Source organism: Sarcophilus harrisii, chromosome 4, assembly GCF_902635505.1.
Source record: "Sarcophilus harrisii chromosome 4, mSarHar1.11, whole genome shotgun sequence".
NCBI lineage: Eukaryota > Metazoa > Chordata > Mammalia > Dasyuromorphia > Dasyuridae > Sarcophilus > Sarcophilus harrisii.
The window spans coordinates 197640429-197657996 of NC_045429.1; the positions used below are offsets into that span (position 1 = coordinate 197640429).

At 32.8% G+C, this 17568-nt stretch overlaps 1 protein-coding gene across 3 annotated transcripts in view; it reads left to right on the forward strand.

The window, feature by feature from the left end:
* HACE1 (HECT domain and ankyrin repeat containing E3 ubiquitin protein ligase 1) overlaps positions 1-17568 on the forward strand; it is a 94735-nt gene that overhangs the window by 37258 nt on the left and 39909 nt on the right. For 2 of the 3 annotated variants that reach the window (XM_031964478.1, XM_031964479.1), the window contains exons 6-9: positions 9417-9513; positions 9684-9785; positions 10452-10558; positions 15347-15593. In XM_031964478.1, the coding sequence (XP_031820338.1) occupies positions 9417-9513; positions 9684-9785; positions 10452-10558; positions 15347-15593 (553 nt within the window). The remainder of the gene's footprint in view (positions 1-9416; positions 9514-9683; positions 9786-10451; positions 10559-15346; positions 15594-17568) is intronic. The other variant, XM_031964480.1, reaches the window with a different exon arrangement.

Sequence of the window (17568 nt, forward strand, 5' to 3'; positions counted from 1 at the left end):
TTTTTTTTAACACCTTTTCATCTATCCTCTCTGATTCTTGTCTGTTTTTTTCTCAAGTTCTCTGGGAAGGTGCCTTGGAGATCTGTCCTGAGTCTTTTTAAGTATTTTGTGGTTACTAGTGCACTGTTTCATTTGTTATTCCTTACTTTCACTATCTAACCCACATACCTTTTTTATTTAACTATTTGACTGTGTATGTTTCTTGATAAAATCTTTTATGTCATTTTTTACAGACAAGTTTTTTTTTTTTTTTTTTGTTACTATGCTAGACATTCTTAATTTTTATAAGTTATATGCATGGATAATTTTACAGCATTGACAATTGCCAAACCTTTTGTTCCAATTTTTCTCCTCCTTTCCCCCACCCCCTCTCCCAGATGGCAGGTTGACTAATACATGTCAAATATTTTAAAGTATAAATTAAATACAATATAAGTATACATGTCCAAACCGTTATTTTGCTGTACAAAAAGAATAGGATTTAAAATAGTGTACAATTAGCCTGTGAAGGAAATCAAAAATTCAGGCGGACAAAAATAGAGGGATTGAAAATTCTATGTAGTGGTTATCTCCCAGAGTTCTTTAGCTGGGTGTAGCTGGTTCAATTCATTACTGCTCTATTGGAACTTATTTGGTTCATCTGATTGCTGAAGATGGCCACGTCCATCAGAATTGATCATCATATAGTACTGTTGTTGAAGTATATAATGGTCTCCTAGTCCTGCTCATTTCACTCATCATCAGTTCATTTAAGTCTCTCCAGCCTTTCTGAAATCATCCTGTTGGTCATTTTTTACAGAACAATAATATTCCATAACATTCATATACCACAACTTATTCAGCCATTCTCCAATTGATGGGCATCCACTCAGTTTCCAGTTTCTGGTCACTACAAAGAGGGCTGCCACAAACATTTGTGCACATACAGGTCCCTTTCCCTTCTTTAAATCTCTTTGGGATATAATCCCAGTAGTCACACTGCTGGATCAAAGGGTATGCACAGTTTGACAACTTTTTGAGCATAATTCCAAATTGCTCCCCAGAATGGCTGGATGTATTCACAATTCCACCAACAATGTATCAGTGTCTCACAGACAAGTTTTTGATAATACACTATAGCTTGCTAATACCCATTGTTTATCTTTCCATTGCCTTTTAGATTATCACTCTCACATATCATTTCCATCACAGGCAGTCTCTCTCTCTCTCTCTTAAAATCGTTGCCTAACTTTGACCAACTGAGGTCTAACTTTTATTCAGCTATCTCAGGGAAGTTATTTATTGTCTTTACCAAAAAAAAAAAAAAAAAAGACTAATCCTCATTAGGAATACCAGAATACCCAAGTTCTAGAAGGATTCTGTTCGTGTTATTTTTTTTCTCTTCTGCCTGTGAAAAGAGAGGGGCCCACTTTTCTTTTCATAGAATTTGTAGTAATCTAATTCTATAAAGTCACTTTGGTTATTAGAGTGGATCAATTTCTAGTGGCATAAAGTTAAGAACTTTATTGTATGTCTTCTTGGCCTTAGTTTTGTCAGAATCCAAAATGGCATCTCTTTTTTCTAGAAATTGATATACTTAAGAATTTTATTTCTGATTCTTGGCCCACAGTTATAAATCATTTTATACTTTGTTTCTTTGAACTCAGATCTAATTATAAAAGGACTGGATTTTTGGAAATATATAGTATTTTATTGCCCTTTAGAAATAAAATACTGTAATATCAGGCATTAGACAATATTCTGAGGACCTGTTTTGACATCAGTGTTATTATGATCAAATCTTTTACTGCTTTCTTATGCTCTTATTCTTTGTTTGTTTGTTTGTTTGTTTCTTTATTTTTTGGCTGAGGCAGTTGGGGTTAAGTGACTTGCCCAGGGTCACACAGCTAGGAAATATTAAGTGTCTGAAGTCACATTTGAACTCAGGTCCTCCTGATTTCAGGGCCAAGACACTCTGGCGCCTTCTAGCTGTCCTATTATGCTCTTATTCTTGCCTTTAAGTTAAGCACAATTAACTTTAGACCTTTTGGGGAAATGATTGTGAAATAAACCTGATTAGAATTATACCTAAAGAATAAGGTCATCATTATGAAAAGGAGATAGAAATGGAACAATTTCATTTGTTGTCAATCCTTTTAGATGTGTATAAGGTGCTGGCATTCTCAACAACCCTCATATTTTATTCGATAAGAGAAAGGGCAGTGTATGGAAACTGGAGTAAGTTAAATGTGCAGACAAATTATAAGAGTTGTAAAATGATAGAACTGGACTAAAAATAAGTTGAAATTAAGAGGTAGCCCAAGAATATTTTACTGGATCCATTATTATTGGCTTTTTTCAAGAGTCTCACTTGTGGTTATCTAAGTTAGTTTCTTCAAGTATGCGATACTTTGTATGTTTTTCTCCAGACTCTCACCTTTTAAAAAATTCTTTTTTAATTTTTAGATTAATGCTTATTCTCTTAATAAGCAAGCATATAATATTAAGCTTGCATAATAATCTTATTAATTAATAGGTACTTTAATCTATCTACAGATGTAATGTTGCTAATAGGTCTAGGGATCATCATCTTTTCCTTTATGAGTTGAGGATTCTTGAGGCCTAGATAGGTAAGCTTATTTGTTTAGGGTTCCCCAGGTAGAATAGCAGAGGTACAGTTACCATCTAAATCTCAAGTCTAAATCCAAAACACTATTATAAGATTGCTTCATCTTGCTTGCTTTTTTGTCTTCATTCTCAGAATCTTAGATCCTATTTGGAATCATCCTATTAGAAATTATTCTTTTTAGAATTGATTGCTATCTTGTAGATTCTGACTTTTTCTCTGATCATTGTTCATTCAGTAATGTCTTATTCTTTATGATACTATGGACCAACTGTCCGTGGGGTTTTCTTAGCAAAGACCCAGGAGTGCTTTGTCATTTCTTTTCCCATCATACTGCTTGTTTAATGCTGAATTCTATAATCAGTGCTACTATTATATGGAATGGCAGAATTTATATTTTGTTTCTATTTGAATTTGTTTCCTAGTGATCTTTCATCTTGTAACACTTTGTATTCTTTACGAAGTCGGCTTGCTTTCTGTTCTTTTTTATCTTTTAATATTAAGCTTAAATATAAAATAAGAAAAGAAAAAATTGCCATGTTTACAGCAGGGCATGAGAGGATTTGGAATATAAAGCAAAAAAATCTTCATTTCAAAAAAGCCTAGGTAATAAACACTACACATTGTATTCAGAACTGTCCAACTTTTCTTTCCTTCCTTGGTTTTCTTTTGTTCTCTGCTGTATACTTTAAACTTTATTTTTTTTACCTTTTTCTTCCCCCCTTCCCCAGGAAGGCGACAATTAAGTGCAAACACACACACACACATATATCTGTAATTATGTTTTTTTTTTTTAACATACATGTAAGGCCATATTATATTTGTTTCCACTTGTACTCTGTTTCTCCAAAGATATAATGTCTTCCTTCATAAATCCAAGTCTTTCCATATTTTTCTAAATCTACCAGCTCATCATTTCTTACCATTTCTTACACCATAATGGTATTCCTACCTTATATTGTTTACTTATTTAAAATGGTATAAAATAATATTAATATGGCTGATGTAGTGCAGTTTTTTTCTCTTTATTTTTGACTAAATCTGTTTTGGCTTCACCTTTCTCTGAGATCAAGATTACTGCTACTGCTTTTTTTTTTTTTTTTAACATAATATATTCTACTCTTGATCTTTCTTTGTATGTATCTTTCACTTTTAAAACATTTCCTGAAAGCAACATATTGTTGAGGTTATATTTTTAATATACTATCTGATTCCATTTTATGGATGAATTAATCCAATTCATATTTTAAGCTAAAGAACTTGTTTATTTTCTGCCTTCCTATTTTCATCACCATACTTCTCACCCTATTCCTAGCCTTCCTCACTCCTTTGCTTTGCTTTTACCTGCTATCTTGACCTATTACTTAATCTATCTCTCTTCTAAGAATCCCTCGCTTATCTTCTCCCCCTTCCCTATCCCTTTACCCTCTTATTTCTTTCTGAATTTAGAAGACTTTTATATCTTTTGAGAAGTTTGTGTGTGTTGTTTCTTCTTTAACCATAGAGTAGGATTCTAGAACTACCAGCCCTCCTCTCCTATCTCTGGTATCAGTTTTTCCTCTTGTACTTCATTTATATAAGATAATTACTCTTTTTACCTTTTCCTACAAGTACATGTTTCCTGTGTTTTTTAAAATCACATCATACTGAGCTCTACTTCCAGTCTTTCTTTCAAATTACCCAATTACTAATACAATCTTAGACATAATGGTTTATTTTTCTATGTATAACAAGTAAACAATTTGTCCTTATTGAGTCACTTCTAATTAGTTGTTGACGTTTACCTTCTATTTCTCATGGATTTTATATGTCAGATTTTCCATTAAGGTCCAGTCTTTTCTCTCTCTCTCTTTTTGGTGAGGTAAATGGGTTAAGTGACTTGCCCAGGATCACACAACCAGGATGTACTTAGTGACTAAGGCTGGATTTGAACTCAGGTCCTCCTGATTCCAGAGTGATGGCTGTGTCCACAACACAATCTACCTACCTCAAGATTGTCTTTTTGCAACAATATGCTGAAAGTCTAGCAAGTCATTAAATACCTTTTTAAAAAAAAAATCACGATTATGCTTAGCATTACAGAGTATGATATTTTAAGCTGCAATCTCAGTTATTTTGCTCTTCAATATATGGTGTTCCAAGACCTTTGAATTTTTTTTTTTTTTTATTGCATGTGCTACTAGATCTTGTGTAATTCTAATTCTGGCTCCATCCTATTTGAATTTTTTTCCCTTTGTTTCTCATAATATTTTATTCTTGTATTGGAAGTTTGGGATTTGATTTTGCTAGTCCTGTAGGTTTTCCTCCTAGGATTTCTTTCAGGTATAGATTTTTTCTCTGTTTTCCTTCTTGTTCTAACATTTCAGAACAAATTTATTTAATTATTTCTTGTATTATTATATCAAGATAATTTTTTTTAGTATAGATTTCAAATATTCAAATTATTCTTGTGTTTCCTCTTCTTGATTTGTTCTCCAGATCATTTGTTTTTTCTTATGAGATGTTTTACATTATCTTCTTTTTTTCATTCTTTACATTTTGTTTTATTATTTCTTAGTCTCATAACTTACTGACTTCCCCTTACCCAGTTCTAATTTTCAAGGAGTCATTTTCTTTCTTAAGATTCTGGATCTCCTTTTCTGATTGTTTTAACTTTCCTTTTCATAATCTTGTCTTTTTTGTATTGTTCTTTGTTTTTTTTAAAAAAAATTTCTCAGTTTCTTTTTTTGAGTTCTTCTATGAATTAATATTGAGCAAGTGAACATTTGATATTACTCTTTGGGATAGGAGAGACCTTTTTTTTTTTCTTTTTGCTTTAGTATTCTTCTCTGAAGACAATCCCCATTATCACCTATTCTCATAAAAACTGTCTATGTTTGCGTTCTTTTTCCTTTGCCTGCTCTTAAAAAAAATTTTTTTTTTTAAGAGTAGCTTGTTATTAAAATCAACTCTAGTCCTGAGGTGTGAGGGATGGGGCTTCTAGCATCAGGCCTTTCTTATTATTGTTTTTTCAGCTTTTTCCTGGACTCATCCTCTGCATTACTTCTCCCTCTTAAGTCACAAGTAACCACCCTCACCTTCCCCCCTTGTACCCTATGCTGGAAATATTCTTGCTGCTTGAGAACCCTCTAGTTGCTATAACCTTCAGTTTTCCCCTCTGGCTTGTACCAAAGCCAACAACTCAGCTTTTTTCTAAAGGCCCATACCTAGTAATATTGTGGCTGCATTGCTTCTCTATTCACCATGGTGTGTATTGTTTCCTTCTTAACCCAGGGCCAGTATAACATCTGACCAGTATAACCTAACATCCCTTGTCAGCAGAGATCTTCCTTCTCTTAGATTCCCTCTTCCTCATATTGTCTGGGAGGTGAAAATTCCTGTGGCTAAGGCTGAGGCTAGCTCCTAACCCAATTATCTCAAGACTTAAGCTAGCTATTTCATTGGAGCTAGCTTGAAGCTATTTACACTTCACTTGGGAGCCAAACTTCCATCCTGGGATCTGTCTTCAGATTTTTTTCTGGTTGTCTCAGGAGTTCTGTCTTGCCCCAAATCTTACTTGTTTTTGCTGTTTAGTCTGAGGCATTATTTTGTCTTTATGAAGAAAATCCAGAAACCTTGGAATACTTGACTTCTGTCATCTTCCCAGAATCCTTTCTTAAGTTTTCCATTCTAACATTATATTATTCATTGATTAGCTGACTATTAGATTCTGTTCTCTGAAGTTGGCGCCCATTCCATTTTTAAACAAACATTAACTGTAACTCTCCAAAATAACATCTAATCTACTTAGTTAAGTAGTCCATGCAAGACTATAGGGCCTTAAGGATCAACCTGAAATGTTAGATGCTTTAGCTAGTTTCTTGTTTTACTAATTGAAAAGGAAGACTGTGTCATTTAATAGGTGTTGCTTCAGTCAAACTGAAATCTGTTAAAGACCTTAATTTAAAAAGACCAAGGTCTACCACTGCATCCAGCGCCATCTCTAGTCATCCTGATTTATGTCTTGCCAGTGGACTCAGATGGCATTGGAGGAGAAAGTGTGAGGCTGGTGATTTTGCATGGCTCTTCTTCACTTAAATCCAGTTCACTTGTGTGTCATGGTATCACCTCCCTGATGTTATAGTCTAGGAAAATGAAGAACAAACAGCAAGAACTAATTGAACAAATGATAGTTGGAAAAAAATTACCAGATAACTTTAAGGTACCTTAAAAAAAACATGGCATTTGTATTAAATGAACTTTGACTTGGAAAGGATATACATAGAATGAATTTAGAATTATTTCATTCCAAAAAATCTTTAGCATGCATTCTGATAAGCAGAATTAGAAAACTATTACTCCTTTCTATGTAGTTCTTGCTTTCTATTACTTCCAAACTATTCTAAACCTAATCACCATCTTTGTTTTTGTCTATTCACCTACAAGTCATATTTTACTCCATATTCATGTTTGACTTATGGTCATTTTCTTCAACTTTCATCTCTTGTAATTGTCTTCATAGACGCTAGTATTTACATTAATGACCTACACTTTTCACCAAGAAAACAAAAGGAAATAAATATTATCCCAACCCCTCCAAAAACACATGATCTTTTTTTTTTTTCAGGTTTCTTAATTAAAATACTCTCATTTTTAATTTTACTTTAGCCACAGTGACACATTAGAATTTATCATTTCTCAAAGTAACATTTCATCTAAGATTCGGAACTTTGAAATTTTACTCTTTTATTTCAAGCATACCCTTTGCTTTTATTGTGACTTTAGTCCATTAATGAATTCTGCCAGTTTATCTTCCTCACTGTAGGTTCACTCATTCCAAGTTAACTTCAACTCCATGGTTAACCACTTGCCTATTATAGTAGTTTATGTCTTTAGATGGCTTGCTTTTTTGACTTTGTATTGTTTCCACCCTATAATTAATCATTCTTGGCAAATATTTACCATCTGTTTTCTCTCTTCTTGCTTTAAGTTGGATATTCCTGAAGAAAAATCATTAAATTGAACTAACTCCACCTATAACAAATTTATTACAAAACCACAACTGACTTTCTTGCTTCTAAAAAACATTTCTATTTCATCCTTATTGTTTCTCTCTATTAATTTCCCCAAATACCTATGATAGCCTATTTCAGTGAGAAGATGGAGGCCATATGATATGCCACTTTTAGATTTTTTATAGTCTGAATATAGGAATAACTGCTTACCCAAAAGCACAGGAAAGTGGTGGTAGCCACTCCCAAGCTAGCACTGTCAGTAGATGGCACAACAGATATCATCAGGTTCCAGTTCTATTAGGAAAAAAAAGAGACTGGAACTCAGTTCCTTTTTCCATTTTCTTCTAATCCTTACATAAAAGTGGTGAGGGAAAAAATGAAGCAATTTAGGGATTTGGTTCCAACAGAGAAGCTAAAGGAATACGTAGATTCTAAGCCGAGTATGTTGGGTGTAGTGGAAAGCTAAAAATTAAATGATGGTTCTGACAGAGGCAGCAAGTTTTGTTAAGGACACTGGGAGTATGGAGGAACAGGTTTGCAAATTTGAACATGTGGCATATTATCAAAAGCAACCCCCTCCCCCCAAATAAAACCTCCCCAAACTCCAACAAAACCAACCAAACCCAAAATATATACTTCCAACAAGTAGAAGCAGCATCCCTTTTAAGTGCTTATTTTAGAAATTATTAAAATCTAATTGTACTCATTTAAGAATTTTTCTTTAGGAGTCATGGAGGAAAAATAGAAAATTTTCTTGAATTTTTTTTTTTTTGTGGAGATAAAGCTTATTTAGAATAGAATGAAATTAATTTTAACAAATATTTTTAAAGCACTTAACACTGTATTGGGGATCTATGAAGCTTAGATAAGAAAAGATCTCTTTTGTAGAATAAAACAGGGACAAAGCAAGTATATAAATAATAATACAGATTAAGTACCTTGAGAGGGAGACTGAGACCCAATGGAAAAGCAGTAAAAGCAGTGTATGGTACCTGAGAAAGGAAAAAAAAATGAGAAATGGGAAGGGCAAAGCATAGAATCTCAGAGTTGGGAGAGACCTCTGCAGAGGCCATTTGTACCTAAGACCAACTTATACCTGAACAGTAATTTCTTCTATATCATATTTAAGAAATGATTGTATAACTTTTATTTAAAAACTACTGGTTTGGGCAAGAGCATCAAGATGAGGCTGGCGAGAAAGGAGGAAATTGCCAAAGGAATAGTAGGAAGCCTTTACAAACCCATAGTCAAGAGACATTTTTAGTCATCCATGGCAACTCGGTAAACATTTATCAATTGACTACTGTGTGCCAGACAAAATGGTAAGTGCTGCATATCCCAAAAAAAAAAAAAAAAAAAAAAAAAAAAAGACAAAAGACAGTTCCTGCCTTCAAAGATTTCCCAGTCTACTGAGAGAGAGAACAAATAAACAAATATGTATAAACAAACTACATACAGAATAAATAAGACATTAATAGAGACAAGGCACTAGAAATGAGAGGGATTAGTCAAATAGATAGAAGGAAAATAAGGAGAAAATAGTTTTCCAAAAACCTAGAGAAAAGAAAGTATAAAGGATAAGAGAATGATCTATAGTGAAAACTGTATAAATTAAATTTTCAATGATAAATAAACTATTTCCATATCTTAGTGATGGTATGGCCTAGGTTTGGAAAATCTGGCAGCTTCTTTGCAAGAAATAAAGATAGAACTGAGCTTTGGGAGGGAGGGGCTATCAGACATTAATAATTCATAATAAATAAAGAGTTTTAAGTCCAAAAGAATAAATTTTAGTATTTGTTTTAATGTTTTTACAGTCATGGCCAGAGAGACACAGCACAGATTCTTCTTTTACGAGGAGCAAAATATCTGCCAGATAAAAATGGAGTAACCCCTCTGGATTTATGTGTTCAGGTATGATTTTTTAAATTGTCCTTACACTTCAAAATAAGATGTCAGATAACTACTGTTCACATTTTTCTTTACAAGGGAGGTCTGTCTAAAATAATTTCATTGTGCAGAGCATATATGCTTTAAAAGGAATTTAATATTTAAAGGTTTATTTTTAAATATTGTTTTTGTAGGGTGGCTATGGAGAAACTTGTGAAGTATTAATTCAGTATCACCCTAGGCTTTTCCAGACGATTATTCAAATGACACAGAATGAAGACCTTAGAGAAAATATGGTAACAACAAATTTTGTAAAAAAAGTATATGTATATTCACATTCTTTGTTAAATTTACATTTAAGATTTTATAAATATCTTTCAAGGCCTAAAGTCTGTGAAGTTCAAGTATCAGATAACTTGTGCTGTACTGCCAGAATTAGATATTAACTTATGAATTCAAAATGTTTTAAGTCTGTGCTCTCTAATTTTGCACAGTTGATACAAGTTTTCTATTCAAGTTTGTTTCTACTGTCAGACTTGATGTGCACTGGCTTTGTAATTTCTACCTTTATTTTAACTATATTCTTTGGCAAAAAGCAAAATTTAAAATTCAGATAATTTCATAAAGTTGTTGCATTTTTCCATGATGAACTCTGACTGTGGTATAGCCAGATTCCTATTCTGAATGGTGAAGGCAATTAGGTATAGAGTTTATCATACATAACATACATACATAGCTTTACTATGTAACTCTTGGCAGAAGAATTATCAAAGTATAAATAACTTACTTCTTGAACTTTTGAAACCGAGAAAGAGAAATTGTCTGTGGAAAATTTAATTTGAGAAAACTGTCTTCTAGACTTGTTATGCATATGTTTTAAAAGAGTAGATAATTGGTTACCAGAGAAATTGTATGGATTGCTGTAATGCTAATTAGATTTTTGAAATTTCTATAACATTCAGTTGCGACAAGTTCTGGAGCATTTGTCTCAGCAGAGTGAAAGCCAATACCTAAAGATTCTGACAAGTCTTGCTGAAGTTGCTACAACAAATGGTCATAAACTGCTTAGGTAAGAATTTAAAAAATGCAAACAAGTCAACAGTAAATTACTTTTTGGAGTAATCTGTTTTAGTCTTTTTGTCTTAAGAAATATTTAAACTTCTTGGATACTATCTCCTAACAATGAGATGTTAATATAATATACTGACCAAATATTAGTGTTTAGTAAAGTTTAGTAAAGTGTAACAGTACACTGTTACTGAAACTGACCTCATATTGTTTAAAAGAATAGTTGAATATTTAATGCCCTGAGACATCTTTGACAAATGGTTATCTGCTTTCTATTTGGATATTCCCCTGTATAGTAATTCAGTACCTTGTGACACAATCCTTATCACCTTTGGAAAAATCATAATTATTAGTAAGCTTTGACTTATATTGTCCCAAAATCTGCCCTTCTGTCACTTTGAACCATTATTTCTAGTTTTGCCCTTCAGAATCAAAAGAAAAAAGTTTTCAAGCTAGGACTTCAAAAACTTGAAAGATGCTCATATCTTTCCTGAAATTTCTTCAGGTTAAATGTTCCCGGTTATGTAATTCAAATTTGGCATGGTTTTGAGTTCTGTCATCCTGATATGATTTTCCTCCCATCCCTAACCCACCCTATCCCTAAATTGAAAAACTGTAAAATAGACCTAGAAAGGTAGGTGAAAACCAGATTATATTAGGTCTAACAGGGCCAAATAAGTATTTTTATTTTACGAAATAAACCAAAAATCTTATTTAAGATTTTTGAGTAGAGGAGTCAGAACTATGTCTTAGATTATTTTGGGAGCCATATGAATGATGAATTGAAGAAGAGGGGTAGGACTGGAAGTAGAAAGACCATTTAGGAGGCCATTATAGACTAGATGAGAAAAGATGAAAGCCTGAAGGTGGCTCCTTAAATTTGCCCATGTCTTTTATTAGATAATTCTAGATCTCTTTCTTTTCTTAATTTCCTCATTTTGCCTCTTCTTTGTCAGTAATAAGTAAGCATTTATCAAGTACTTATTATGTACCAGGAACTGTACTAACCTTTAGCATAAAAAGAGAGTTCCTGCTCTCAAGATCACAATTTAATGGGGAAGCGGAGGTATCAGCATGCAAACATCCATATAGAAACAGGATATATTCAGGATAAATTGGAGATAATTAAGGAGAGAGCTCACATTAAAGAGGATTGGAAAGGCTTGTTGTAGAAGATAAAATTTTAGCTGGGACTTGAAGGAAGAGGTAGAAAAAAGTCCCATCTAAAATTTTATATTTTACAACAAGCTTTTCCCAATCCTCCTTAATGAGGGACAGCCTCTGAAGATGCCTGGAGTCCATGGGTGTGGAGTGTCTGTAAGGACCAGCAAGGAGGCCAGCAAGGATTTGCAGAGTATGTAGTGGTAAGTAAGGTACAAGAAGCCCTAAAGGTATGAAGATCCAGGTTTGAAGGGCTTTATATATAATTTTGTGTATGTATGTGTATATATATATATATATATATATAAAATTTTTTATATATACATTTTATATATAATCTTGGATGTGTTAGGGAGCCACTGGAGTTTTATTCAGTGGAGGAGTTGAAGTTGGAACTGACATAATCAAACCTGGACTTTAGGAAGTTCATTTTGACAGCTAAGTAGTGGATGGATTGGAGTGGGTAGAGGTTTGAGGTAAGGACCAACAGTTCCTCTAGTGATCTTTAGGTCAGAGTAGACAAGGGGATATATAGGAAAGGTAGAAATGACAGGACTTGTCAATTGATTGGGTGTGGGAAGTGAGGGCGGTGCTGGGCTATGAATGTAGGATGAGAAGACTATAAGGATTCATTCGTGCCTACCAAGGATCAGGCATTGTAGTAACCTCCTCTGATATCACTCATTTAGTTCTTATAACAACAATGTTGCTGTTTTTGTCTCCATTTTACAGTTGAAGGGACTGAGATAGAGAGAGTTGAGTGACTAACCTGTAGTTACACAGAATTCAGGTCTTCCTGATTCTAGGCCTGGTGCTTCATTCGCTGCTTCTAGCTGCCTGGTTGTACCCTCAAAAGTGACAGGAATGTTTAGAAAAGAGGAAGGTTTAGGTGGAAAGAAAATGAGCTCAGTTTTGACATGTTTAGTTTAAAATGTCTACAGAACATTGAGCTTGACATGTGCATTTGGCAGCTGGAGCCTAGACTACAGATTAGAGAGGTCAGGGCAAGGTAAGTATATTTGAGAATCATTAGCATAGAAGTGATAATTAAATTCAAAGGAACTGATAAAATTATCAAGTGAAAAAGAATAGGTGGAGATGGCAAGAGGGTCCTGGACAGGGCTTTTGAGGACACACATAGTAAGTGTGACCTGGATGAAGTTGTACCAAAGTAAACTGAGAAAGAATGGTCAAATTTGGTTGGACTAGATAGAACTAGGATAGAAGAATGTTGTGAAAACATAGATTAGAGAGAAGAGGGTATCTAGGAGGGGAGGGGGATGATAATGTGTCAGAGGCTACAGGGATCAAGATGGATGAGAATTGATAAAAGGCCATTAGACTTGAAATTAAAAAGATTGTTAGTAATCTTGCAAAGAATAATATTGGAAATTGAATGATGAAATGAGAAGCCAGACTATATAGAGTTAAGAAATATGAAAATATAAAGTGAAGGCACTTAGTGTAGATGATCTCATTAAGAATTTTAACCAGAAAAGGGCAGAGAGATATGGGACAGTGCCTAGTGGGGATGGCTAGGTCCAATGAGGGTTTTTTGAGGATGGAGGTGTAGACTGTGAGAAATTAGAGACACCAGAGAGCTGAGAATGATGGAGGAGGTCAATCTGTTGGAGACATTAGAATGGAATGGGGTCACTTGTGTGTGTAGAGGATTTTGTGCTGGCTTGGAAAAAGGCCACTCCCTTTTGTAAAATAGAGGTGAAGATACAGATAGTGGCATAAGGCATTTTGAATGATATGAGATATTTGATTCACTATTCACCAAATAATTTCCTTCCTTTTAGGCCATATGCTTTACCTAAAAGAGCATTTCAGTCCTAGACTGCCAATCCTCTCAAAATTTCCAGAAATTTCTTATCTATGCAGATAATGAAATAAGCATTCTATTTTGCTTGTCTCCTACACCCACACACTCGCACACATACACACACACACACTCTCTCTCTTGTGCAATTTATCTGATTCTCCACAACAACCTTTTTTTTTTTTTTTAAACATAATAAAACATACATCTATGCATTTTATTCTTGGTCTCTCTTTGTCCTTTTGTCCATCTTTTCTTTTTAGTTTTGTCCATTTTTGCTTGTAAATTTTTTTAGGATGATGAGAAAAGCCTTAAAGAGATTGAGTTAGATAAGAATGGTTCCTACCCTGAAATATTATTGTCTTCTCTGAAAATCTGTAATCATTGTCTATATGATCAATTGATAATTAATCATGTACTCAATTTGATATCTTTTTCTATGGCTTAACATTATTTAAGATATTTTAACTTTCTGCATGCTTATGTATTTTTCTCTCTTAACTAAATCAAAAACCCCTTAAGGACCAGTTATTGAATCCATCTATTCAAAACTTAGAGGGATTTTCTGTTGGAAGAATTACACATACCATTGAAATCAGATCCCTGATGTATTGAAATGTGTTTTGAAAAAGAACTAGTATATCCCTAGGAAAGCAAATGCTTTATTACATGCCACTCAGGAAACCAGAAGACATACCAACTTAGTGGGAATTTTATACTACAGTATCAGAAGACATTGAGATATAACAAAAAAAGATTTTACTGAAGAGTCTAAAGTAACTTGGGAATAGGCTGATTCAGCTTCCTATTTAATTACATTTTGAGAAAAGTACTTATGCTTCCTAGGAGATGGCACAATTTTGTGTTCTGCCTTTAGGCAAAGAGCCAAGATAGATGGTTGCTATTAGTGATTTATATGTCAATGACATTGCTTTTAGGGTTCATCATCAGGAATGATTCGGATTGAGTCCATTTCCTGTACCTTTTACAGCTATTTATAGAACTTTAGTGATCCTTGATTTGTTCCCTTCATTCATGCGGATCATATTTTTCACTGCTTAGCATATAGTGTTCATGAATTCCTTGGCTCTCTAAGTTGAATCACCTTTTGGCTAACCTGGTAATGAGCTTTTTCAAACTTAGTTAGGCTGATTCTTAGATAAGTGCTATGAATTCTGTGACTGGGACCTTCCTTGAAGCCTTTCTGTTTTGGGATGACTTTTCAGAGGTTGTTTGTCATAACAGAGAGAAATCTCAATTTTTTAAATTGACAATTTCGTGTTGGAGAAGGACCTTATAATGATTAATACAATTTTAATTCATATGCACAGTGACCATTATGAAGGCACTGGAAATCCTAGAATGCTATCTGAATTGTCAAAAGTTTGTTGCAGATCTAATAAGATCTTGTGGGTTGAACTAAGAACCTAATTTCCATATATTTCTTTGTTTGTAAATAACTCACAGAAAAGCAAACTTTTAGATTGCAAAAATATACTTAAGTACTTCAATTACTCTGTAAGAGCAAGTGGTTATATATTTCATCCTTTATATTATTTGTTTTAAATAATATAAAGCTTTTTTGAACATTAACAATTTGTGTTTGTAGTATATTGAATAATTGTATCAATTAGAACACTCAGTTTCTTCATTATGTTGAGAGGTAAGGAAAATTTTGCTCCATTTAGATTTGATGAAATGGTTAGTCAGGCCATAGGATAAATTAAAATCTTTAAAAATAAGTCTGGAGCTACAGATTTATTTTAATGCATCTAATGTGTTTTATATTACTTTTCCTTTCAGCCTGTCTAGCAATTATGAAGCACAAATGAAGAGTCTCTTAAGGATTGTGAGGATGTTTTGTCATGTCTTTCGAATTGGCCCATCCTCTCCCAATAATGGAATTGATATGGGCTACAATGGGAATAAAACACCAAGAAGTCAGGTGTTCAAGGTCAGAAAAGTATATGACGTTGTTAGGAAGATAGACGTTAAAGAGATGAATTTCACAAAGCATGCATTCTTTAATCAGAACCCTCATGAACAGGACGTAAGTTTGGTTCATACCCATATCTGTTTTTAAGTTAGGTATGCCTTTTCCTTTTCATCTTTAACTATTCATCACTCAGACTTTTAATTGGTGAGCTTTCTTTTTCTTCTTTCTTAAGAATAAATTTTAAAAATATTTTTTAATGTATATATAGTGTAATTGTTTTAGTTAATGTTTTACTGTCAGGTTAGAAATACATCAAATTTAAAAATCTGTTTTTTCTGAAATTTTGATTGTTAAAATGAAAATGAATTGTGGTGTTTTTTTGTTTTTTTTTTTTTTTTGGTCTACTTTTATGTTTTACATTTTTTAGTAAGGAGAGGAAGGAAAATATATTCTTTTCCACTTGATATTTATATATTAAAGTGTATTTCCTATAATCCACTTTTTAGTACATATTTCATACATTAAAAAACCAGTAAGATTTTTTGCTCTCCAGTTTGGTTTTGATTTAGTATTACCTGCTGAATGACTTCAGTGAAAACTATTCGAGTTATTTTCCTAAAAAATTTTGTATCACTTCAGCTTTTCTTCATATACTGGCTTGCATGGGTGGAATCCTTGGCAGAAAGATTCTATGTAAAAATCCAAGGTAGTATTACCCCTTCAGTGCTAACTTTAAATTGTAATTTAAGAGGTTATAGAACAAATAATACTTTGAAGTCATGTTAATGCCTCTGTTTTGACTTTCTATTTTTGTCTGTTTTTGTATATTAAGTATACAAGAATGAAGGAAAAAATTTGTTTTAAATGACTAGTAACATCCATTCATCTTTCTCTTATCAGTCTATCTACCTATCTATAAGTTGTACACATACCTATATATATATTTTTTAAAGGTAATTTGTTTAAAGATTATTTTGGAGCATAAATATTACTTCACTTTATTTTATATTGTTTTAAAAATATGTCAAGTAAAATAATAAACTATATTTTACAGAATTTTGTTATTCACAAAATAGCATGCTGTATTATTCATGGGATTCTTTTGTTTTATTGGGAAAATTTAGACCTTTATTAAAAATATTCCAGTATAACGATATCATGTATTTAGTAGAAATTAGGTCCTTTCATACTTTGCGGGATTATTTTGGCTTTTAGGAGTTGGGTGTTTTTTTTTTTTTTTTTTTGCTTCTTTTTCTTGTTGGTTTTCTTATGGCTTTACTATGCCCTCTCCTGGAAGAAAGTGGTCAAACATTTCTTAATGCAGATTTTCATATCAATTTTTTTTTTTTTTTGAAAAGAAAATAGCTTTGTTAGTAATAAGTTGATTTCCTTGTCGCATTGAAAATCACATTTTTGATTCAAGAGTTTTGTTGAAATTTGTTAATCGCTATAACATAGCAAGATTCCATTTTGTTCCATGATTTCTCATATGATTACGTAAGATCCATCTTTTAAACACAGTGCCTGGCACATAGTTAGATGCTTAATAAATGCTTATATATTGATTGACCTTTTGTTTCTTAGCTCTTGGAAAAGGATTGAGTTATTGTTTTAGTAAATCTATTTTTAATGTTCTTCAGTTTTGCATTGGTAATAAGGTATTTTTAATATTTGATTAAATCTAGGTCCATCTTATTCTTAATACTTTTATTAGAAGATCGTATAACTGTTAAGCAGACTTTGTATTGGCATTTGTTTTTTAGGTTCAGTTTTTCTTCTTAAGATATCAATAAAGATAGAAAAGTAGGTCAGCCTTTTTTCCCTCTTTAACTTCCCCCCCTCTTTTCAGGAGCTTTTAAATTATCTTTTACATCTCTTATTTTTCTATGATTTTTGTTCTATTCCATTCATAACATATAGTACTTTTATACTGTGTATACTTTTGTTTATATATCTTTTTTTTTTTTTTTTTTTTTTGCACCGGGCATAATTATAGTTGCTTCTGAATATGTTTTCTATCTTAAATTTTAGATCTCCCTGTTGACAAAGCCATCTTTCAGACCATACTTCTGTCTGTTTTTAATATAAA